A 24,459-nucleotide genomic window follows, 5' to 3' on the forward strand; every position below is an offset into this window, starting at 1 on the left:
TAGCTGATTCTAATCCTCCAGACTTTCAATTTTATCATTTATATTTATCATTTATCAATCAACTATCAAAGAAGGTCGATCATTATAGAACCAAGAATGTGTTAAAAAAATACAAAAAGCCTTAAGCATCTAATAAAAGCACAAGCAAGAACCGTTTTTAATAGTAATATATTTTACATCCGAGTTACACTACTAGCACACATGCAGTGTACATTTCATTAAATGCACAAAACTCCCTGCTCTAATAGACATATGACTGTTCAAAGGAAGTACTCCATGATTAATAATCTGCAAATAATCTTTTGTCTTTTTTTGATCATCTTATGCCAAAAAGCTCATATTTTTCATTCATTCATTTTTTTTGGCGTAGCCCCTAGTTTAATCAGGGTCACCACAGCAAAATGAATCGCCAACTTATCCACCATGTGTTTTACGCAGCGGATGCACTTCCAGCAACAACCCAACACTAGGAATCAACCATACACTCATATATTCACATACATACACTACGGCCAATTTAGTTTATCCAATTCACCTGTACCATATGTGTTTGGACTTGGGGAAACCGAAGCATCCGGAGGAAACCCACGCCAACACGAGGAGGCATTTCTATAACTCCACATAGATATGCCAACTGACCCAGCCAAGGCTCTAACTAACGACCTTCTTGCTGTGAGGTGACAGCACTACCCACTGCACCACTGTGTCAATAAACCCGGTATTAAAGATTAAATAATAAAGAGCAGCACCTCTGACTGTAAATCAAACACAAGCCCTGGCTCACAAGTTTTGACGTTAATAATGTTATATGGATAACCAGGTTTAAACAATGCGTTATGTTAAACTCAAAATAACATTGATAATTTAAAACATATTACATTCTGTTACTTTAAAAGTGTTACAATTTATTGCATGCTGTTATTTCTTCAGTGTTGCCATTTTATTGTAGTTACTTTATTTTATTTTCAGTATTGTTTTTAGTACCTTTCTGTATATTTCGAGTCAGGAACCTTGGCTGGAGGATGAGGTCTCAGATTTCATCTGAAATATCTTCATTTGAGGTTCAAAAATGAACCAATGTCTTATATCAAAATGAGCGTGAGTGATTAAGGACAGTTTTGGGTGAACTCACACTTTAACAGTGCATGTCAGAGCACAAACAAAACCATAAAGAGATACAGTAGACATTGTCATCAACAGTACTCTCAGAGAGACTCTTCTATACCTTTTGATGATTTTATTTAATGTGGGTCAAGAGGACAAACACTCAGATCTTACATTTTGTGACAACTTCCATTTATAAAGCAGAATTATATCCTGTATTCACCAACCCATGTAAATCACACATACTGAATGAATTCACTGCATAGCTTTAAAGATCATAACTTAATATCAATAATTGAAGTGTTTGAGTAACAATGTTTTGCTTATAATGCCATGGCATTTTCCTTACAGCTTTTATGAGCATCTAAGAATAGTTTACATTTAGACTAAACCATACAAAGATGTCTGTCTTTGCATTTTCATCAAGTTTCTCCTCTAAATTCTTGATGCATAGTGTGTACTATGGCTGAAAATCAACCAAATAACCTCAAAATACAGCCTGATTTCCTGAGAAAACTTAACTATTTTAGCAGCTGTACTCACGTGTGGACTACAGTGCACGCACAGAAATATGTTTGTAAGGAACATTTTTACCCGAGAGCTTTTCGCATCTGGAAATAGTGAAATCCAGATTTGCTGCTCGTCTCCTTTTAAAAAAGACGCTCTAGTTGGTGTTGATTGTCCTGTACCTACAGATTTTGTGAGTGATCAGTGGTCTTTGTTTGTTTATTCAGATGGTTAGAACAGTTCGTTCATATTGTCGGCAGTACTGTTTCAGTTTTTAAAGACTCACGTTAGTCAAAATGATTTAGTTACTAGGTTTACAGTAATGTCACTACAATATTATAGACTTAAAGATCAGCTGTAAATGCTGCGCTCAGAGTGTAAACATGTAAACGCCGCAATCACACTATTACTGTCGTGTAGGATTTTCACCACAATTTGTGACAGGATAGTCTATACACACACGGCTATCTGATGCTACCTACCGAGTGCATCTAAGTTACAGAGAAATGCGGAGATTTTTTTCTCCCATTCACCGTGCGGTAGGGCTCCTCGATTATGGGAAAAATCATAATCACAATTACTTTGGTTATAATTGCAGTTACAATTATTCAATGAAAAAAAGGGTCGCAAATAATTTAGCAGGGCTAATAATTCTGACTTCAACTGTATAAATTCAGTTATTTCCCTCCCTGTAAATAAGGTAAATAAAAACTTTAGAATAAAAATATTTAACGAACTGCTTAAGCATCTTCATTGTAAGAAAAAACTTTAATTATAGCTACAACTGTCCTTCAGTCAAGAGCAGTGAGTGATTTTCTTCTTTTGTTGTTTGATTAATGATTAAAACAGTCGGTAGCAGGAATGTTGCACTTTAAGAGCCGTCCGGTTCTGTTTATGGTTTCCCTTTTACATGTCTGTTGATTCTCAACTCGTTTGTTTATTACACAAATGAGGGTTAATATGAATAATCACTAAACACTGTGTTTTGACACCTATTTGACCATTAAAGCGATCACATTAAGATGATTTTAGATGTGTGTGCTCTGCTCGTCTCGGAGGCTGAGCGCACACACAACAGCGCTTTTAAAAACATGAATGATTGGAATGTACGCCAATGAATGATGGACATACCGTGCTGCAAATATTACATTACAGTACATGCTTTTAGTAATTTTCATGTGAAACTGAGCTTTGCTGTGCAAATGTGTACAACTGGAAAAGGGGTGGTATATGATGCAACAATCATTTCATCTCGATTTATGTTTTTTCATAATCGTTAGAAGCCAAAATAGGAATTAAAACCGAAACCCTACCGTCAATCAAAGATTCCATTAAAACTACACTCTTTCAGCAGTTCCTTGCATCCAATATGTCGTTTGTCATGGGGGCATGCATGAAATGTTCCTGAATGAAAGTGAAAGTGCCAAACAGCAGTTAAGGTTGACAAATTAATAATTTGGTAAATAATTTGAATACTGATGTCCATGTAAACACAGCCACTGTCTTTCTCCCCTGCATCTGTGTTTGCTTTGCCTCTGTAAAAAACAGCGCATGCCCAAATGGAATCTCCCATTTTTATGCGAAACTTTCCCTCCCCTGACACCCCCACCTAAACAGAGCTGGACACACCCACTTTCCTGATGTTGTTCAAACTAGAGGTGTGAAAACACCCCGCTGAGACGGGGTTTTGTGGCCCTTTAAGCTCCAGTCATAATGTATTTTTCTCCCCATAGACTTCCATTCATACACAAGCAAATGCGTCAGACCAGAAACGCAAGCTCGTGTGACAAGTTTCGCAGTTCGCAGCGTTGGAAATTAAATCACATGATTGGGTGAGACCAATCAAAGATCAACATGATCTTATGACTTCTCTGGACAGAAATGTAAAACATGAACCAATTGCTCACTTTATTTAATGTCTAATCATTTTGTTTAATCCCACCCCTTTTTTGCAGTACCGTATTACAGAATATCGCATGCACAAACTCTAGTGTGACCATAGCTTTTCTAGATATACTAGAAACTTCCTAGCAGGTGTGTTGAAGCAAGCTGGAGCTAAACTCTGCTGGACAGTGGCCCTTTAGGGCTGAGTTTGGGCACTCCTGGCCTATAGTTTTCTCCATGTTTTACATTCTAGCGTTACATCAGATTTTATCACTGGTTTACAGTCAATATTATATTGTTTATCATTTTAGTTCAATCATTGGATGTTTTTATCATGTAATTCCTCCAGTCCTGTATTTAAGCCCTCATGTTTGCCATGTTAGGTTGTTGTATTGAAGTATTTTATGCACAGTCCAGGTCATTGATTTAAGTGAAGTCCTGTTGAATTTCAACATTTCTTGACTCTCTCTCAAATACAGTAAAAAGTAAACATATTTGCTATACCACATCAAGATACTCCACAATTCAAGCATACATTTACTATGCAAACTTGCAGTGTAGTTTAAAATTGTAACTAATTACACTTCTATTTCACAAGATAAAGAAAAACTCATTTAAAGGGTTAGTTAGTTCACCCCAAAATGAAAATCCTGTTGAAACCCTCAGGTTGTTCCAATCATAAGACATTCCCAATCTTTTATATTTAGAACACTAATTAGGATATTTTATATAAAATCTGTGTGCCCTCACCCAACAGGGCAGCAACAAGACAGCAACAAGATCTGTAACCACACGAAGCTGTATAAAGCTAACCATAAGAACACTCTTATATGCAAAAAATAAAACTATAAATCGACTTTGTTCACTGTGCATCAGGTCAGGGTGCCTTTGTAAATGTGCACTTTGATTGGAGAGATAATACAGTATGTAAACAAAGTCATATTTACAGTTTTATTTGTGCACAAAAGTGTTCTTGGAGCTTCGTGTGGTTACAGCTGAACAGCTGAAGGTGAATGGAATGTTTTGACATTTTTTTTTTTTAATTTTGAATGTCTCTAGAGCGTTGCCATTTATGTTGCCATCTCAGGAGGCTGGAATGACACGAGGGTAAGTAATCAATAAAACAATTTTATTTTCTGGGTGAATTAACCCTTTAAGTGTGATCTCTTCCTACCTCTCTGAACACACACATAATCACAAACACAAGTAGATGCAGCTTTTTGACATGAGGTGATGATTATGTCCTCAGTTTCATCTGCTTGTGGTACAGCATAAAGTCATCTGGTATAGAATCTGTGAAATACACAAGAGAAACAAATGCTTGAATATCATTTTGATTAACTGAGTTGCACCAACAAAAACAAAAGTTCTAAGAAATAAATTCAAACTGATCCAGAGATATCAGTCCACTTACCATTGCATCTATAGCCAAGATTGGACCATATGACATTTTCCTGAGAGAAGCAGAAAACTCCCAGCCTTCCTCCTCTCATAGTGGAGTCAATCACAACTCCTGAATCTGCCACCAGCGCTGTACCTTCATATAGTCTTAATCTGTCAACAGACATGCAGAACACAGTCAGTTTCTACAGAACTACACTATCATTCAAATGTTAAATGTACTTTCTTATTTTTTTTAATTGTTTATTTGATCCAAAATACATTAAATATTGCTTATATTTCAATTTCCATCTGTTTTATAATCTAATTTATTCATTTGATTCCAAGCTGTGATTTATTTAATTCAATTCAAGTTTATTTGTTAAGTGCCTTGATGATTATTTTTTGAAAGCAGCTTTACTAAAGATGCACATTATTGCATTACAATCAAATTTGGAAAATTTAAGGATATTAGTTACCATAGCTTTATTAGCTACTAATAACTTTGACTAATTAACCAGTAACTAATAGCTTTTAACAATTAAAGTTATTACATACACTCACCGGCTACTTTATTAGTTACACCTGTTCAACTGCTTGTTAATGCAAATTTCTAATCAGCCAATCACATGGTAGCAACTCATGATTGAAGACATGGTCAAGACGATCTGCTGCAACTAACCACTCGATGCAACCCAGGCATGCAGAACAGTATCTCTGAATGCACAACACGTCCAACCGTGAGGCAGATGGGCTACAGCAGCAGAAAACCACACAAAAGGTGCCAGTCCTGTCATTTAAGAACAGTAAACTGAGGCTACAATTCGCACAGGCTAAACAAAATCGAAAAAATGAGTCTTGATTTCTGCTGAGACATTCAGATTGTAGGGTCAGAATTTGGCATCAACAACATGAAGCATGGATCCATCCTGCCTTGTATTAACGGTTCAGGCTGGTGGTGGTTTGTAATGGTGTTCTGATGGCTATTCCAGCAAGATAATGCACCATGTCATAAAGCGTGAATCATCTCAGACTGGTTTCTTGAGCACGACAGTGAGTTCACTGTTCTCAAATGGCCTCCACAGTCACCAGATCTCATTCCAATAGTGCACTCTTGGGATGTGGTGGAACGGGAGATTCGCATCATGGATGTGCAGCCGACAAATCTGCAGCAACTGTGCGATGCTATTATGTCAATATGGACCAAAATCTCTGAGGAATATTTCCAGTACCCTGTTATGCCACGAAGGATTAAGGCAGCTCTGAAGGCAAAAGGGGCTCCAACCCGCTACTAGTAAGGTGTACATAATAAAGTGGCCAGTGAGTGTATAAACATAGGTAATGTGTGCATGTTCAATGAAGTGTATTTGTATATTAAGTGTGCGTGTTTTCAATTACTTCAGTCATCAGTCCTTCATAAACCATTATAATATACAAATTTTCTGCTTTATAGTTTACTTTTTAGCATACATTGATGAAAAATAAATATTGTACTACATATTATTATTTTATAAATGTCTTTATTTCATTTTACTCTTAAAACTGTATGCATCCTTTATAAATAAAAGAGAAATAAAATGAATCAATTTTTAATGGTACTGTTTCACAGTTTCCACACAAAGCAATGAGACTTTTCTGAACTTAATGATTTTCAACAGTGCTTCTAAAAATAAATGTTTCTTGAGCAGTAGATAATGATATCAGAATGATTTCTAAAGGTTCATTTAACACTAAAGCCTGAAGCAAAGATGCAAAAAATTTAGCTTTAAAATCACAGAAATAAAAAAAATATGTAAAAGTACATTTATAAAATAAATTTAGATTTATATTTATTTCACATTGTTATATTTCACAGTGTTTACTGCATTTTGCATAAAATAAATGTGGCCTTTCTTTTTACTAATCCAAATGTTTTGACCTTAGTGTACATGTTTAAAGGTTTAATATGAGCCATCCACAGACAAAATGTTTTGTGTGTCTCTAGAAGTGAAATCAGATCAGCTCTCACCTTATGTATCCCACCTGTGGACGGTGAGAGAGGTGCCAGCGATAGGATGCTCTGTCCTTCCAGCCAACATTTCTGGGGTCCTTCCAGAGCAAAGTAACTTCCCCTGTTGTGTCTCCTGTGTGCCACAGGGCATTACGTAGATACTCACCCGGACCCGTACGAGACTTCACTGCCTGGAGAAAGACAGTGAGAGAAATTTCTGGGTTGCAGACAATATTTCTGGTTGCTTTTCTGTTCTTTGAAGGTCTTGTGACCATTCCTGCCAATGGAGGATGGGAGAACTCTTGGATTTCATCTAAAATAACTTAATTTGTGATCTGAAGATAAACGAAGGTCATGAGGGTGATTAATTAATAACTTTTTTTCATTTATTTAAAGACCAACTAATATTTAACAGATGTGTTGATCACTGTTAATTCATGTTAACTAATGCATTAACTAACATTAACTAATACACCCTTATTGTAAAGTGTTACCAAAACATTGCATATGTGCACTGCTTTAATTTATAGTCTTAGTAAGAATTGACTGAATAATTTGCATAGCACCCTTAAATCAACAGCTCTAACTTTACTTTGAGAGCTGCAACATTGACTTTAAAGGAAATCACCAGTGGTTCCCTCAGAATATTCTATGAATTTAATTTATTTTGTGGTAAACAACGTTTCAATAATAACCAGATGTGTTGCTTTACAACATAAATTACACCAATTTATGTCTATAACACACATTTAAAGCTTTTAAGTTTATTTTATAAATGCCTGTTTTACTACGTGAGAATGTTTTGAGTGCATACAGTTTCCACTGCAATGGAAATGTCCAAGTATCATAGTTACATTAACCAGTTCTTTACTCATACATGTAAAAATCCCAATGGAACTAGTGACAAATCAGCCTTTGTTTTGTTGACATCATGGCTGTAGCACTTTATTTTTACTTTATTCCTGTACTCTCACCTTCAGCTGTATTCCAGGCTGAGCCAAGGCTTTGAATGGTAAATTCTGCCAGTACGTCTGTTCTGTCTGTTTCCACATCACCACATAGAAGCTGGATGAGTCCTGATAGCCAAAGATGAAGCCCACGTAATCATCATCAGTGGCTGTGTTCACATGGATCGTGCCCTCAAAATCAACACCATTAAATGCTGTGTAGCCTAAATAATAAACAAGAAAAATGACGTTAAAAAGAAGTTTAAGGTGTACTTATAAAAAACCTTTTAGTACACTACAGAGTCAAGTCAAAATGACTTTCTATAGCACATTTAAAAGCAACAGTTTTGCCTACAAAACTACATAAAATCAATTTAAAATCTCCATGCATCACATGTGAAATGAAAAAGATAAAAAATATGTACTATATACAGTTTATTTTCACTAGTTTTGTTATTATTTGTATGTTTTACACAAAAATACTTTTACATCTTAAAATGTTTTGGTTTAGTTCAATTTTACTTGCCAATTCTTTGTAATTATTGTTTTTTACATACGTACATGCAAAGTAGATCTGCATTTTGTGTGATGTACGTACCCACAGCCAAACCAGGGTCACTGTTCATAGTCTGCACAATCTCCATTCCCTAAAACACAACATAATTGTTGTATAATGTCCCAGAGTTAAAAGATTAGTTCACCCCAAAATGAATATTATTCCATGACTGCTCAACCTCAAGGCATCCTCAGTGTATTACTTTCTTCTTTTTTTAATAAGTTAATAAACTGTTTTTTCTAACGTCTGGCAAGCGTCAGCCAATGTCTTCTTCTGAGGCGCATTAGCTGGATTGCTGATTTGTCTCTCTTCATAGCTGGATTTCTGATTTTTCTCTCTTTACTGCCCAATAGCATTCATTTAAACTGTACAAAATGCCTTTTAAAAAGTATTTTAACGAAGAAAAAGATGACTGGTCACTTCTCACAAAAAGTTATTTTTCCCCGTTTTTTATGGATCGATGTGCTTTATTGGACTTCTTTCGGAGTGCAAAGAAGAAAAACAAAACAACAGCCAACCTTTTCATTTTAGAGCTGAAAATATAGCCAAATATAATTTTTAAAATAACTTCAGCTGAAAGAAAAAAAGTCATATACACCTGGATGCCTTGAGGGTGAGTGAATAATGGCATGATATTCATGTTTAGTCTATTAAGTACAAAATAAAACAAAAAAAAGCTCAGAAACTAGTTGATAAAATAAGGCCTAATTTGTAATGCATAGGGGTGTCACGATTTTGATTTTTAATCGAAATTGATTGAAATTTATGCTCAATTTTGATTATCGAATCAAAAAATAGAATCGTAGATGCTGCCACGCCCCCATGTTACGTCAGCTTGGCTTGCCAAGCGGGAAAAAAAACAGGCTTGTTGAAGTGCTTGTTAAACTGCAGACGCAGGAGATCCGTCGACAGAACTTAAACCCTCTCCTCTTTCAAAGTCGCTGGTGTGTAAGCATTTTGGATTTCCAGTGAGTTATGTTAACAACGTTCGTGTTGTCGACAAAAAAAAACACAGTTTTGCAAGCTCTGCTATTTACGTATTACGTACGGTTCGTCCGATAGACAACACCGGCATCGCGATCCTCCGCCCGCCCCAGTTGCAAATCCGCTCGCGAAAAGCACACACTCAGGCCCTGTTTACACTGTCTTTGTTTTTAAATGGCATTTTAGAACGACAACGATTTGACATCCACAGTGGCGTGTAGCATTTCTGAGCAGCCCTCCTTCCTCTCTACCTCTGAAAATACACATCACGTGACCACACAGACGCACACACAGCCATGCGCTCGAGACAGCAGGTCCAGGCAGTCAGAGGACTGCTTCAATCTTTCACTCACTTGTACTTAGTCATTTTAGCGAACACCTCAGATACTGTTGGCTGGTTCCTGTTGGTTGTGCGTCTTTTTTTACCGACGCCATTATAACGACACAGATCACTGCCTATTCACGAGTCCCGCAGAAAAAAGTGATTGACAGGTGATAATTATGTGTATCTTGCCTTTATTCATTTACTGTATGATTTGTTTATGGGTAAAACAAAGACCATGCAGGTCAGGTAGTTTAAACGGTTACAAATAATTAATTGGTCATTAATTAATTAATTATTCATAATCGAAAATCGAATCGAATCGTGCCTTTACAATCGAAAATGTAATCAAATCGAGGATTTGGAGGATCGTGACACCCTTACTTATGCATGTACATTTGTTAGTGATGATCACCTGATTCAGTACCACCCAGTTGGGGTCAATCTGAGCATCACCTTCTGGGTCAAGAATGACTGTCTGGAAAGCTCTGAAATCTGTCATAGTGACCTCTGCGCTTTCAGGACACGCATCTAACAGGTCAGTCACTTTATCATTGTCGAAGTCAGTTTCACACACGTCACCAACTCCATTGGCTGACAGGAGAGAAAGTCAAAAACAAAGATGTTAACCTCTAGACTGTGAAGGTATAATGTTAAAATTGAAAATGATTCTTAAAACTAAAATACATTTACAAATAACCAACAGCTAGATTCACTATGCTAATTATTGTAAATGCATGACCACAGTCTGTAAATATTACACTAATACACACATTATATGTATATTAGTAGTATTCAAATATATTTGAAATGTAAAATGAAAGAGCACACCATCAGTGTCTATTTGACTGGGGTTGGGAACGAGTCTGCAGTTATCTGGGCCTGGAGGGAGAATATCCGGGATGCCATCATTATCATCATCATCGTCACATTCGTCCCCGATGCCGTCATTATCAGAGTCCAGCTGAGAACTGTTGGGCACTTCAGGACAGTTATCCCTGGTGTCCTGATATCCATCACCATCACTACACACAGACAGTCATTTTCATTAGAGCTTTACACAACATTGTACTAGCAGAAACCACAAACCAGAGCAGATATGAAAAAAGTGATATATGCTAAATCAAAACTAACTTTATCTTTCAAAAATGTGAAGCTGTCAGATTTACCATTAAAAAACAACTTGGTTTGCAGATGATCTCTGAGTAATTAGAGCTTCATGAATAGCTATTGACAGTGGACTTCCGTTACTGCGATTATAGAACTATAAAGGTCCTTTTGTCTGTTGTTGCATAAAATAAGCTTTTATTTAAACATATACTTACATGTCCTTGTTTGTATCACATACATCTCCCACCAGATCATTGTCCATGTCTGACTGCAAATAAGCAAAATTTTAAAAATGAATTACTGTGTTATTACTTGAGAGGCAAGATCCTTTATTGGCTTAGGTGCCACTATTTGTTCACAATAGGGATGTAATGATTTACTGTGAGCTGGTTGGAAATCGATTCAAATATGTGACGATTCAAACCGGAAGAAATGTTGAACGAATCTTGATACAGGGCGCTGAAGAGGGCGCTGTGTTTACAGGGCAGTAAAATGACAGCGGTAAAGTGCGCCAGACAAAACAAACTGTGTGGAAATACTGCAAAAAGACGTTTACTTACACTAACAACGAATATGATGCACATAAACCGTCAGCACAGTGAATTACTACTGTCACAGACATCTATACGAACAAAAAAAAAAAAAACTTTTATTGATAAGCCACACCACGTGGACTGTATAATTTGCAGCTCTGCTTGCTCAGACGAGTGCTACAGAGATCGCACGGTGCATTCGTGTTTTTATAGTGAAAGTGTGAAGTTTCAGACTGAAAGAGAAAGTTGTTCTGTTACAGAACCAGGTATTAGATTATTTTTACCCTCTCCTTTTCAAATGACTTTATGCATATTTTGATAATTTACTTATTATTGTTATTGAATAATTAAAAATGTTAAAAATTATCTTTTCTTAAATGTATCACACTGATACTTATACTAATTATTTATACAAGTAATATTAATTATTCACCTTTTAATCATGTTCAACTCCTGTCTCTGTCCTACTATATAATTAGTAATTTTATAATCAGTTTTTTATCCCAGTGGCCAGTCGCCTAGAGCAGAGGGCCAATTGACCACCTCTGTACACACTGCTCTCTGGTTTAGGAAAGGCTTTCCTCTCTACACCAGCAATCTCAGTCCTCAGTGAAAATGTTTTTCATCATCAGGGGACATTGTAAATGTGCAAAGACCTCAGCTTATGCCAGAAAGCATAGATATTCTTATATTTATTTTTTAAAATGTAAAATTTCAGCACAGTCACAGTTTTAGGTTGTTTGTATTAATGAGTCTTCTTTAGTTTGTATTATTCTTTTTTTAATTTGTTTTCAAAATAGCAATTTAGATATGGCAGAAAATATGTTATTTAGCAAAAAAAAAAAAGTGAAGCATTTAAGAAAAATTATTTTGTTTAAATTCAAATAATTTTGTAAAAAAAAATCGTGACTAAATCGTATCAGGAGATTAGCATTGTGATGTGTATTGAATTGTGAGTCAAGTCAATTGTTACATCCCTACTTCACAAAATGTGTCATTTATATACATAATATTACAATAGTAATATAGTAATACTAATATTATTATACTGTAATACAGTTTTATACAACTAATAATACTGTAATATTAAGAAATGTTGGTACATTTTTTTGAAGTGAGAAGTTCTCTCAAACCTTTTGGTTCAGCAGCCTTAACCCTATCCCCAACATGAATTAAGGATTTGTCAGTTTTTAGTTAGTTTTGAGTTTTCATATTTCATATTATTTATTATTATTATTTATTCATTATTTACAATATTATCAAAGTTTGCGTTGAGGTAGATGGTCTTGTGGACTATTTTGCTTTTGAAAATGTAACCATTTATTTAAACTTGGCTAAACTAAAGGAAATTAACCAAGATTTTCTACCGTTTCAAAGAAGCTAGCTATATTATCTTCCTATCACTATTTTGTATAAATGTACACACACAACATATTTTGTAAGGTAATCTGAAAAATAAGTGTGTGATGTAAAATCGATTATTGGGTGCATCAAGGTTTGGTGCTTAGACCTCTTCTCTTTTCTATATTAGTGAATCATAAAAACACACTTCTCCTGTAGCTTCTACACAGATGGCAGCAGTTTTATTGTTTTGGATGACCCCACTATCTCAGCTTGCCTTTTTAGAAATCTAAATCTTGATGATGGAGCTTTGGTTGTATCACTAGATAGTCCCCGTTCTTCTCTTCCCTATAGTTTTAACTTGTTATCTTTGTCTAACCTGCAGTGGGTCGTTGACCTCAGGACAGCTGTCACATGCATCCCCCACACCATCTCCATCTCGGTCTGTCTGCATGGGGTTGGGTATTTTAGGACAGTTATCCAAAACGTTAGGGATCCCTGTAAAGAAAATCAGTGGTAAAGACAGATGATGCAGCAGAACAATGCTGTAAAACCACAGAACAGTTAAATGGGACTGTACCATCTCCATCAATATCAGTGTCACAGATGTCTCCCTTGCCATTGCCATCAGTATCAAGCTGATCGCCGTTGGGTACGTTGGGGCAGTTGTCGCAAGCATCACCATAGGAGTCTGTGTCAGAGTTCTGCTGGTCCTTGTTGGGCACCAGACGACAGTTGTCCTGGAAAATGATATATAAGCTAAGGGCAATTCATTTAAACCAATATAAAAGTCTGATTTATGACAATAGGTGAAAATCATATCACATATTAATCTCACATACAAGTCTCACATCTCATCTCACATACAAGTTAATGTATAGATTTCACATATACACTACCTGACAAAAGTCTTGTCACCTATCCAAGTTTTAGGAACATTAAATGATAACTTTACTTCTAGTTGATCAGAAGTGGCTTATATGAAAGGCAAGCTTAAGCTTATTTTACCAAAATAAAATATGATTATGCCTTGATTTTTAATTATTTATTTAGGCATTAAGTAAGGTCTGACTTTGCTTAGAAAAAAGTCTTGTCACTTAACAGAAATAACGTACAGTATAGAATATAAAGTCATGGTTCAGTGAAAAAAGGATTAATATTGTGTATGACTCCTATGAGCTTGGAGGACTGCATCCATACATTTCTGACTCGAATAACTTATTAATAAAGTCACCTGGGATGGCAAAGAAAGCATTCTTGCAGGACTCCCAGAGTTCATCAAGATTCTCTGGATTCATCTTCAGTGCCTCCTCCTTCATCTTACCCCAGATATGCTCAATAATGTTCATGTCTGGTGACTGGGCTGGCCAACCCCAAAGCAACTTGACCTTGTTTGCTTACATAAACTTTGATGTGGAGGCTGAAGTATGAGAAGGAGCGCTGTCCTGCTAAAGAACTTGCCCTCTCCTGTGGTTTGTAATGTAATGGGCAGCACAAATGTCTTGATACCTCAGGCTGTTGATGTTGCCATCCACTCTGCAGATCTCTCGCACACCTCCATACTAAAGGTAATCCCAAACCATGATTTTTCCTTCATCCAACTTGACTGACTTTTGTTAGAATCTTGGGTCCATGAGGGTTCCAATATGTCATCTGCAGTATTTGTGACGATTGGGACGCAGTTCAACAGATGATTCATCAAAAATCTACCATCTGCCACTTTTCCAAATGATCTACTAGAAATCAAGTTATTAATTGTTGCTCTTACAACTGTAATTGACGACAAGACTTTGTCAGGTAGTGTGTAAAGATGTCATATACTGTATATGTGCATATTTGCAACATAAATTTCAAAATATTGTAAAAATAGCCATTTACATATCTTTTACATTTATAAGTACTTTTCAGCTGTTAGAATTAGAATATTGTACATATGTTTTTAATTGTTAACTTTATGTTCATATTTTTCTGCATAGGAAAATACTGAAAACTAATTTTTCAAATACATCAGCCGATTTGAAAATACTGGTATATCTTATAATTTTTCAAATCATTTAACAAATCATTGCTACTTGATCAGATACCTCAACGTTTTTAATTCCATCTCCATCTGCATCCTCGTCACACTGATCACCAATGCCATCTCCATCTGTATCCTCCTGCCCAGAGTTTGGAGTGTTTGCACAATTATCCTGCACATGGAAGAGTTAGAATTAACAACAGATATTAAAATACATGTTTTTATAAAGAAACACCATGCTGTCATCAGCTAAGCTGAAAGGTTTGTATATATTGAATACAATCAAATTAGAAAAATCAAATAATCAACTGTTTCACTTTTTAGAGTCAAATTCTGTGTCCTATTTTCTAACTACTTGCAGTCCAACTCAAACAAAATGTTGTTTGGTCTGGTGCAGTGCTGTTACATGCAGATTAAATTAAGCAAATGCACACTTAAGCAAATGCACAATTAAAGAAAACATTTGCACATATTGTATCAATTAAGATTTCATTATTTCATCAGATGATAAAGGAATATTATAACCAGTACATTTTTGATTGAATAATACTGAAGCAGACAGTGGAATGGAGGATACATTAGGCAATTTTTGTGCAGATAAATTGACCACGCATTCTTTGTAAATTCCATGCTTGAAGTCAAGAGGATGTAATGTAATGTACCGCTCTGCAGTGTTTGTCATTGTCCATACATGGAAGAGGTTCATCAGGGTAACCATCAATGTCTGAGTCTGGACCACAGATGTTCCCATTACCTGCCCAGCCAACATTACACTGCAAAGACAAAGTGGAGAGATTTTTTAGATTTAGAAATACTTTTGAAAGTAAAAGAAAAAGCAGTGATAAACTAATACATTTGCGACCAAGTTTATATTATATATAAAGTATCGCGAACTACTATGTAATAACACTGCAATTAATCATTCAACACAATGTATTTAATGTGTTAGTTTTTACATTATACCTGCATTTAAAATGTCTTTATGCAAGTACATCTATAATTAATTTAGCATTTACATCCATAATTACATTGTCAACTGAACTTCAACTCCTTAAACCACTTTTGAACATAATCAAACCACGACGACTAACTATACCCACATCCCGTCTTAATAGATGTTTTGCATTATTCATACCTAAAACTGTGTTTGGACAATTAAACTACTAACACTGGAATTAATCATTTGACACAATGCATTTGATTGTAAATATTTGTCATTACATCCTAATACTAATGTTATTACTTGTATTGTTAGAACATCTATAATACATTTTGTATTTACATCTGCAAGTACTCTTTTAACCCAGCTTCTTCCCCTTCCCGCACTTTTGATAATAGAAATATCACCAAAATACATTGTTTAGTACCCTGTACCTAAAACTTTGTGTGATAAAACAGTAATTTTGTACTAGATTACATTTAGTAGAATTTGTCGTATCACTTAAGAGCTGTATTTACCAATGAAAGATTTCCAGGTAGTAAATTATCTATTTTTAACATAAAAAATTGTTTGCTAAGTCTTACCACACAGGACACGTCACTATTGCGTCCCATCACACAGTGTGAGTTGACATCACAGGGGCTATAGCCAAGAGTTTCACATGTTCTCCTTGCAAAACAGCCTACAGTCTGATTTCCCACAAATCCTGCTTTGCACTGGCCACACTTGAACGATCCCTGTAAAGAGAGAGACGTTGGTTTTTGTAGTAGTATATTTGTATTTCATTGGTTTTAGCTGCTCTGCTTGATTAAATCTCAGCAGTTTTACTCACCACTGTGTTTATGCAGACTGAGTTTGGCACACAGGAACCGGAGAGCTCAGCACACTCATCAATATCAACACAATGCTGACAAAAATTAACAACATTTACTCAGTAAAAAAATGAACCAAAGTTAATCTGGTAAAATGAATCACATACATACTATATAATCCAGTTAGGTCATACTATTAGATTGTGGCTTTTGTTATCCTCACTAATATTGGTCGAAATTTGGATTTTGACACATTTTTACCTGTTTGTGTCTTTTGGCAAATTCCAAACCAACCCCTTTGAGTGTTGGACCGGTGAATCCTATAGGACAGGACTGACAGGAGAAACCTTTAGCTGTGTTCACACACAACTCTGCAGAAAAACAGGGCTGAACAGTGCACTGTGACAAAAAAAAAAAAAAAAAAAAAAAAAAAAAATATATATATATATATATATATATATATATATATATATATATATATATATATATATATATATATATATATATATATATATATATATATATATATATATATATAGAGAGAGAGAGAGAGGAAAAAGAGTCAAATGAAAAAGGAGCTGTAATGTCCACTTTCTGCTCCAGCATACAATTTATCATTTTTACTTGCATGTCATGTGAATTGCTCCATAGTCTTAAATTTTGTTTAAAAACTTTATTTAGAATAGTATATTTTTAGAATGAATATTATTTCCTTTTAAGCCCTCTTCAGAAAATTATGTGAAAAGCATACTACTTAACAGTAAAGAGACTTTGTAAGCTTTCTATATATAAATTCTAAAAATATTAATAATAAACTCTGAAATCTTTGCAGGAACCTCATCAATATCCTGGCAGTGTGTCCCGTTGCCCGTCATACCCTCTGGACAGGGGCCACACTGATATCCTGGGTACATCATGCTCTCCATGCAGCTTACACCGGTATAGCATGGGTTAGGAAGACACCGGGACTGGGGCTCATGAAATCCTGCTCAACCAAGAATTAAACAGATTGTCATCTACGACGTGGTTATAAAAACATGAACAGCCTTTATTCTGTTCAATCACGTACCACACACTTGACATTCAAGAATAGTGTTCCTGATTAGAGACATCTCTTTAGTCTGAAAAAACAAACAAACAAATAAACAGGAAAGAAAAGTTCATTTTACAGTATATAATCCAGTGTCTCAACTAAAAAAACAAAAGAAATTATGGGTTTAGTTTATTCCTCGTCTCATTCACTCAATCATTGGTGCTACTTAATATAGTTATGGCACATATTTATTTAGATTTAATTTAAATTCATTTCATTCTAATTGTCCTTTAAATTTTATATAATATAATTAATATTTAATCTTAATCACTTAGTTTAAAAGAAAAACCCAGAACATTTGGTTAACTATCACAGTTTAAATTAATCTACATTGATAACATTTACTGGTTTTATATATAACGTTTGAACTGGGCAAAAAAAATGTTGATTCCAGAACTGGTATTAGCACAGTTATTGCTCATTGAGTGACATAACAGTCACTATCCTGTGTAAATGCATATTTTTAAAGGATTGTATAAAAATAACAAATAATGGAAATGCCAACTACATTTCAATTGCTTTTCGATTAATCGCCCAGACCTACTTTACAGATAAGTTTTTACGCTTAACTGAAGTGGTTTTAGACTTGTGAGAAACAGGGTTACTGTGAATAATAGGTGATGAAAACGCATGAAACTTTAAAAAAAGATTTGCTTCCCGTTAGGATGGAAACCGGCTATTGTCATCAAAGTTGCTAAACCCAAAGCATGACCACTATTTTTCTACACAGAAGTAGTTTCTTCTAAATCCTCAAACTTGAAGTTTAAAGTGAAGATTCTCTTTATTCAAAACATTTAAAATTATATTTATTGTCTACATCTTTTCCTTCGGGACAGTGTGGTGGCTCAGTGATTAGCATTGTCGCCTCAAAGCAAGAAGCTTTGCTTCGCTGGTTCGTGTCCCGGCTGGGTCAGTTTACATTTCTGTGTGGAGTTTGCATTTTTTCCCATATGCATGTTTTGCATGTTCTCCCATATGTTCACATGGTTTTCCAGCATATGTTTAAAGCATATGTTTTATGCAGTGGATGCCCTTCCAGCTCTAACACAGTACTGGGAAACACCCATTACCACATGTCTTTGGATTGTGAGGGAAATTGGAACACCCGGAAACCCCTGAGAACACAGGGAGAACATGCAAACTCCACACAGAAATGCCAACTGGTCCAACTGGGACTCAAACCAGTAACCTTCTTGCTGTGAGGCGACAGTGCTAACCACTGAGACACCGTGCTGCCATTTTTAATGATTTTATTTTTTACATATGTATGCGTACTGAGGGTAATGAAAATTATTGGTCAAGAACAGTGTTGTTTCATATTATTTTAAGCAAGTAATTTGAACGAGCAGCAAATATAATTTTTCCTGTTTTTCTCTAACCTGTTCTCTGATATCCTCTCTCAGCTCTCCCATGATCTGGTTAAAGATGATCAGCTGTCCAATCAGAGCTTTGGTGTGATCACCTGGCCATTATCAAGAAAGTCATCACAGCATGAAGATAATACAACTTTGATAGTACATCATGTGTTTATGTGATGGCAGGTTATATTGTCTAAACACATATCATTTTTTGATACTTACCAAGGATGGCATTAATGTCACTGACCACTGTAAAGAAACAATAATTACATATAATCAATATATCAACATCAAACAGTTGTGCAGATAATATTTTTGTGGAACTGTGATACTTTTGATCATGATTTTTTATATAAAGTTCAACACGGCAGCTTTAAGTAACAATATCAATTCCTTCACTGTCCACTTAACATTCCATGCGTGCGTATTCTATACATGTGGGCATAATTTTTGCATTGCCACAAGAGGGCAGTATGATGATATGACAATGGTAGGAGTGAGTTATTATCCCATTTGGTATTATGGGATACTGTGCACTTTGTACATCTTTACATGGTAGTATGTATTGACAGTTTTTAATTTTGTAATGAGCATACTACAGTGATGTATAGAAAGCACATTTATTTTTTGTATATATATATTTTTTAATTGAAATCCAGAAATATAAAGATCTCAGATTATAATACTTATTGTTCATTTGTTATACTCAAAATGAACAAATGAGTCCAGTGCTTGTTGGACACATTATCCAACATAGCATATTCTGATTCTGATATGTTTAACACATTCAGTACTCAAAGGGCATCATTCGCTGATGCTATAAGGCTCATTCTTACCTGCATTGTTTATTGCTGAATCTCCTTGAAACGGACAGTCAATGAGGAGACCAGCAGTAGCCAAAGAGCCTCCGAGAGCCAGTTTAACAGATTCTACTAAACCCTAAAATATAGACATAAATATGAGACATGCACACTATCTCTGATGAGCACAACGTCTATCTTTATTCCTCTTTTTCAAGATTCTATTGAACACATTCAGTATAATGCTTCCACAACTTTGTATACTGAAGGCAGCGCTAATTAGATATACATAACAAACTCACTGCACTATGAGAGTTTAATGGGTGGTGGTGATGTGGTTGCGAAGACATTTGGGGTAATTGTGGGGTAGTAAGTCAAAACAGATCTTTTCTATCTCTTTGTGCATGTGTTATTCTGATTAACCTTATATTACTAGAGTATCTATTTAGAAGCAAGCATATGAGACCCTTTTTATCAATTCAGTAAAATAAATAATTTTTTTTGTAGAACAAAATCAATGGTAACCAGACAGCTTACTGTATGAATGCCATTGGCTTCCATAGTGTTTTTATTTACACTTTTCTTATATTTCAGCAGACAAAATAAAATAATGTTTCACAAACTAATTTCGAGAGGAGCATCTGATATGATTGATCGCAACTGGTCTCTCATCCGTAATCATTAGTAAGCTAATCGGATCATTCCAAACTCACTATAAATAGCCCAACTAACATTACTCCCTTATCTTTTTTTTAATCCCCCCATCCACCCCATCTCCTCCTTTCCTTCTTTAACAGGGGGAGCTTTCGAGAACTTCCTGATCTCGTACCCCTCACATGCTCATTGACCAGGCGCACACGACTTAAAAAAAAAAAAATAATAAATCCAATAATAGTTTTGGCAAAAACATGCACTCGTCTTTCATTTTAATTGAAAAATATGTATATGGCACATATAGGGCCTGTGTTTCCTTTCCAAATATTATTAAGAATACTACATATTCTATTCTAAAACATAAAATCCCTCACAAAAGCTAACACGTATTCTAATATCACATATAAATCATATAAATAAATAAATAAATAAATAATGAGGCTATTTATTAAGAACTAAAATTTAATATTTATTTTTTTCTTAGGAAATGAAAAAAATCCTATTTAATAGTAATTTAAATAATAATTATTATGATGATGACGATTATTATTATTATTAATATTATTATATTTCAATTATTCATTTTCTTTTCAGCTAAGTCTTAATCTAGGGACCCAACAGCAGAAGCCAACTTATCCAGCACATGTTCTACGCAGCGGATGCCCTTCCAGCTGCAACCCATCTCTGGGAAACATCCATACACATACGGACAATTTAGCCTACCCAATTCACCTGTACTGCATATTTTTGGACTGTGTGGGAAACTGGAGCACCTAGAGGAAACCCACGCAAACGCAAGGAGAACATGCAAACTCCACACAGAAACACCAACTGACCCAGCCGAGGCTTGAACCAGCGACCGTCTTTCTGTAAGGTGACAGCACTACCTACTGCGCCACTGCGTCGCCCTATTATTATTATTATGTAGGATATTGTTTATTATTTTTGTTATTATTGTTTGTTATTTTATTTTTTTGTAAAGACACCTTTTACAATTTGACAGGCAAACCACTGCAGAAATGTTCTAACCAACAGGCCCATGTCATATACAGTACATATACTTAATAAATAACCTACTATAAATGAAAAGCATTAATGTATTCTATGTTTTTTGTTTTCACAAGCTTTGAAAACGTAACATAAATTTCACTTTTAAATAATAGGTCGCCTATAGCTTTCGTGCTACGGCTTTGTTCAAAATGACATCAATGTTTTTAAAGTGCACTGCAAAGGGAGTGCAATTGTAAACACGAAAATCGCTGAATTTGAAGTTCAAATTTCAGAATGTTCTAAATGAACGGGGCATAGGGGGATAACTGGAAATAAAACACAGCCAGGAACTATGCTTCTAACTACAGCTCTAGCGGTGTAGGTGCAGCCCATCTAGCAAAATTTATGTGGCTCAAATCCGGCTCACACTAGACACTTACATCTGGCCCACATACCGCAAGGAATGATGGCACATGGGCGGTCTGCTCCTGTTTGCCAGATCTGGGTCACAATTAAGCCATAGCAATATCACATATCAGCCAGAATTCAACCAAATGAACCAGAACTGACCCTATTCTTGGCAACAGTTTGCTTAGATTCTGGCCCAGATCTGGCCTATTACTTCTGATAAAGGATTAAACATTTGTAAACATCAGTGAATCATATTATTCCATCACAGGTTTTGCAAAGTTCTTAACAGTTATAACAGCCCAAAAGAAAAAAATATATTAGGAGGTACAGGGCTATGAGCCCAACTAAAGCAAACACTTTTCTCCATGATGGTGACTTTAGTCTATGTGGTCCACATATGTTTTAAGATAACTGGGGCCACTATAGGCTATCAGTTACATTAGCCAGATTTTATTGTGCCGAATATTCGCCAAAAGTGGCCCACCTACGTTTTAAAATAACTGTGCCACGTTTGCCATAGTTTTTCTGGGCCACTTAAGGCTCACAGCCGCAATAGCGAGAGCTTACTGTGCCAAATATTTGCCAAAAGTGACCCACATATGTCTTAAGATAACTGGGCCACATTTGCACCTACACGTGTAAGCTACTTTAGGTTTAGACCCAGATTACCCTTAAATGACTATACCACTATTTTGCCAACTGTGGCCCACATTTGTCCTTTGTCATTTGGGCCAAATTTATCATTTTCCACATGGGCCACATTGAGCTCACATTCAGATTACATTTTGCCATAAGTGCCAAACTTTGCCTTAAATGGCCAATATATGAATTTAAATCTTTGGCCCCCCTTTGACATTGTACAGGTGGGCCACTTCAGGCTCACATTTATTTTGTCTGGGTCAAAGGAATACCACCAGTGCTGCATAACTGCCTAAAGTGGCCCACATTCGTATGCTATCTAGTAAGCATACAAGTTTGTGACATGTTCGTTGAAACTATAGATTTGGGAAACTCCAAATCAACGAACTATGTTTGTAACGACAGGACTTGCGACTTTAGTTAGCTAACCATGGTTTTTGGAAATGCACCCCGGCTTGATGCAAAAAAACAAACAAACCATATTTGATGAAATCTATAGTATGGTTGAGTAAAGTATGCTTGAATAAAATCAAATCTGTTTATCAAATAAAGTGATCATTTCTTTACAGAGGACTGGAAATAAACTGCTTGATCTATATGGTTTTGCTATACAGTTGCTTGGATTCACACACTAACTATAAAAAAGGAATTTAGGCATAAAAGAATCACCTGTATCCTGGCATAAGACTTCTGTCCGGTGCGAACATCCACAGATTCCGCCTCTGATGGAAGTCCGACGAATGAAGGCAATCCCTGAGCAGAGTCGACTAAACGGCAGTTCACATAAAGCTCAAGGTTTATGTGACTCCGTCTAAGTCCACCAATTCTGAGTATAAGTGACTGTGTGCGTCCCTCTGCGAGAGCAGGGTTTTGTAAATTGACAGTATGAGCTTTGCCATCAGAACGCAAGTATCGCACCAGTACTGAGGAGAAAAAGAAGAATATATATTTCCGGAGACAGAAATCACAACCAAAAGCTACAGAGAACATAATGAAACACTAGGCCTGATATGGCTGTGCAATATCACAATATACAGTGGGTACGGAAAGTATTCAGACCTTACATTTTTCAGTCTTTGTTATTTTGCAGCCATTTGCAAAAATATGTAAGTTCATTATTTTCCTCATTATTGTACATTTAGCACCCCATATTGGTAGAAAAACACAGAATTGTTGACATTTTTGCAGATTTTTAAAAAAAGAAAAACTGAAATTTCCCCTTTGCTGTATACACTCATGTATGTAACTCATGTGCTGTACATTTCTTATGATCATCCATGAGATGGTTCTGCACCTTCGTGTGAGTCCAGCTGTGTTTGATTATACTGATTGGACTTGATTGAGAAAGCCACACACCTGACTATATGAGACCTTACAGCTTACAATTCATGTCAGAGCAAACGAGAATCATGAGGTCAAAGAAACTGCCCGAAGAGCTCAGAGACAAAATTGTGGCGAGGCAGAGATCTGGCCAAGTTGCAAAAAATAAATCGGCTGCACTTAAGGTTCACAAGAGCACAGTGGCCTCCCTAATCCTTAAATGGAAGACCAGAACCCTTTCTCGAGCTGGCCGTCCGGGCAAATTGATCTATAGGGGGAGATGAGCCTTGGTGTAGAGGTAAAGAAGAATCCAAAGATCACTGTGGCTGAGCTCCAGAGATGCAGTCAGGAGATGGAAAAAAGTTGTAGAAAGTCAACCATCACTGCAGCCCTCCACCAGTCGGGGCTTGAAAGCCCATATGGAGTTTGCTAAAATGCTGAGAAATAAGATTCTCTGGTCTGATGAGACCAAGATAGAACTTTTTGGCCTTAATTCTAAGATGTATGTGTGGAGAAAACCAGGCACTGCTCATCACCTTTCCAATGCAGTCCCAAAAGTGAAGCATGTGAAGTATCATGCTGTGGGGGTGTTTTACAGCTGCAGGGACAGGACGACTGGTTGCAATCAAGGAAAAGATGATTGTGGCCAAGTGCTGGGATATCCTGAACAAAAACCTTCTCCAGAGTGCTCAGGACCTCAGACTGGGCCGAAGGTTTACCTTCCAACAAGACAATGACCCTAAGCACACAGCTAAAATAATGAA

The 24,459-nt window shown here is 36.0% G+C and overlaps 1 protein-coding gene across 3 annotated transcripts in view; it reads right to left on the reverse strand.

The window, feature by feature from the left end:
- Positions 1 to 1,223: 1,223 nt before the first annotated feature.
- thbs3b (thrombospondin 3b) overlaps positions 1,224 to 24,459 on the reverse strand; it is a 29,250-nt gene continuing 6,014 nt past the window's right edge. For 2 of the 3 annotated variants that reach the window (XM_073931042.1, XM_005170062.5), the window contains 21 exons: positions 23,045 to 23,298; positions 19,718 to 19,820; positions 19,104 to 19,130; positions 18,903 to 18,985; positions 17,500 to 17,551; positions 17,267 to 17,415; positions 16,692 to 16,829; positions 16,451 to 16,525; positions 16,203 to 16,355; positions 15,341 to 15,451; positions 14,743 to 14,850; positions 13,239 to 13,398; positions 13,038 to 13,156; positions 11,000 to 11,052; positions 10,506 to 10,699; positions 10,090 to 10,268; positions 8,411 to 8,459; positions 7,840 to 8,036; positions 6,884 to 7,056; positions 4,910 to 5,049; positions 1,224 to 4,788 (listed from right to left, as the gene is read on the reverse strand). In XM_073931042.1, coding sequence (XP_073787143.1) covers positions 4,733 to 4,788; positions 4,910 to 5,049; positions 6,884 to 7,056; positions 7,840 to 8,036; positions 8,411 to 8,459; positions 10,090 to 10,268; positions 10,506 to 10,699; positions 11,000 to 11,052; positions 13,038 to 13,156; positions 13,239 to 13,398; positions 14,743 to 14,850; positions 15,341 to 15,451; positions 16,203 to 16,355; positions 16,451 to 16,525; positions 16,692 to 16,829; positions 17,267 to 17,415; positions 17,500 to 17,551; positions 18,903 to 18,985; positions 19,104 to 19,130; positions 19,718 to 19,820; positions 23,045 to 23,298 — 2,573 coding nt within the window. In that variant the 3' untranslated portion in view covers positions 1,224 to 4,732. The remainder of the gene's footprint in view (positions 4,789 to 4,909; positions 5,050 to 6,883; positions 7,057 to 7,839; positions 8,037 to 8,410; positions 8,460 to 10,089; positions 10,269 to 10,505; positions 10,700 to 10,999; positions 11,053 to 13,037; positions 13,157 to 13,238; positions 13,399 to 14,742; positions 14,851 to 15,340; positions 15,452 to 16,202; positions 16,356 to 16,450; positions 16,526 to 16,691; positions 16,830 to 17,266; positions 17,416 to 17,499; positions 17,552 to 18,902; positions 18,986 to 19,103; positions 19,131 to 19,717; positions 19,821 to 23,044; positions 23,299 to 24,459) is intronic. The other variant, NM_001045214.1, reaches the window with a different exon arrangement.

This window comes from Danio rerio, chromosome 19 (genome assembly GCF_049306965.1).
Source record: "Danio rerio strain Tuebingen ecotype United States chromosome 19, GRCz12tu, whole genome shotgun sequence".
NCBI classification, from domain to species: domain Eukaryota; kingdom Metazoa; phylum Chordata; class Actinopteri; order Cypriniformes; family Danionidae; genus Danio; species Danio rerio.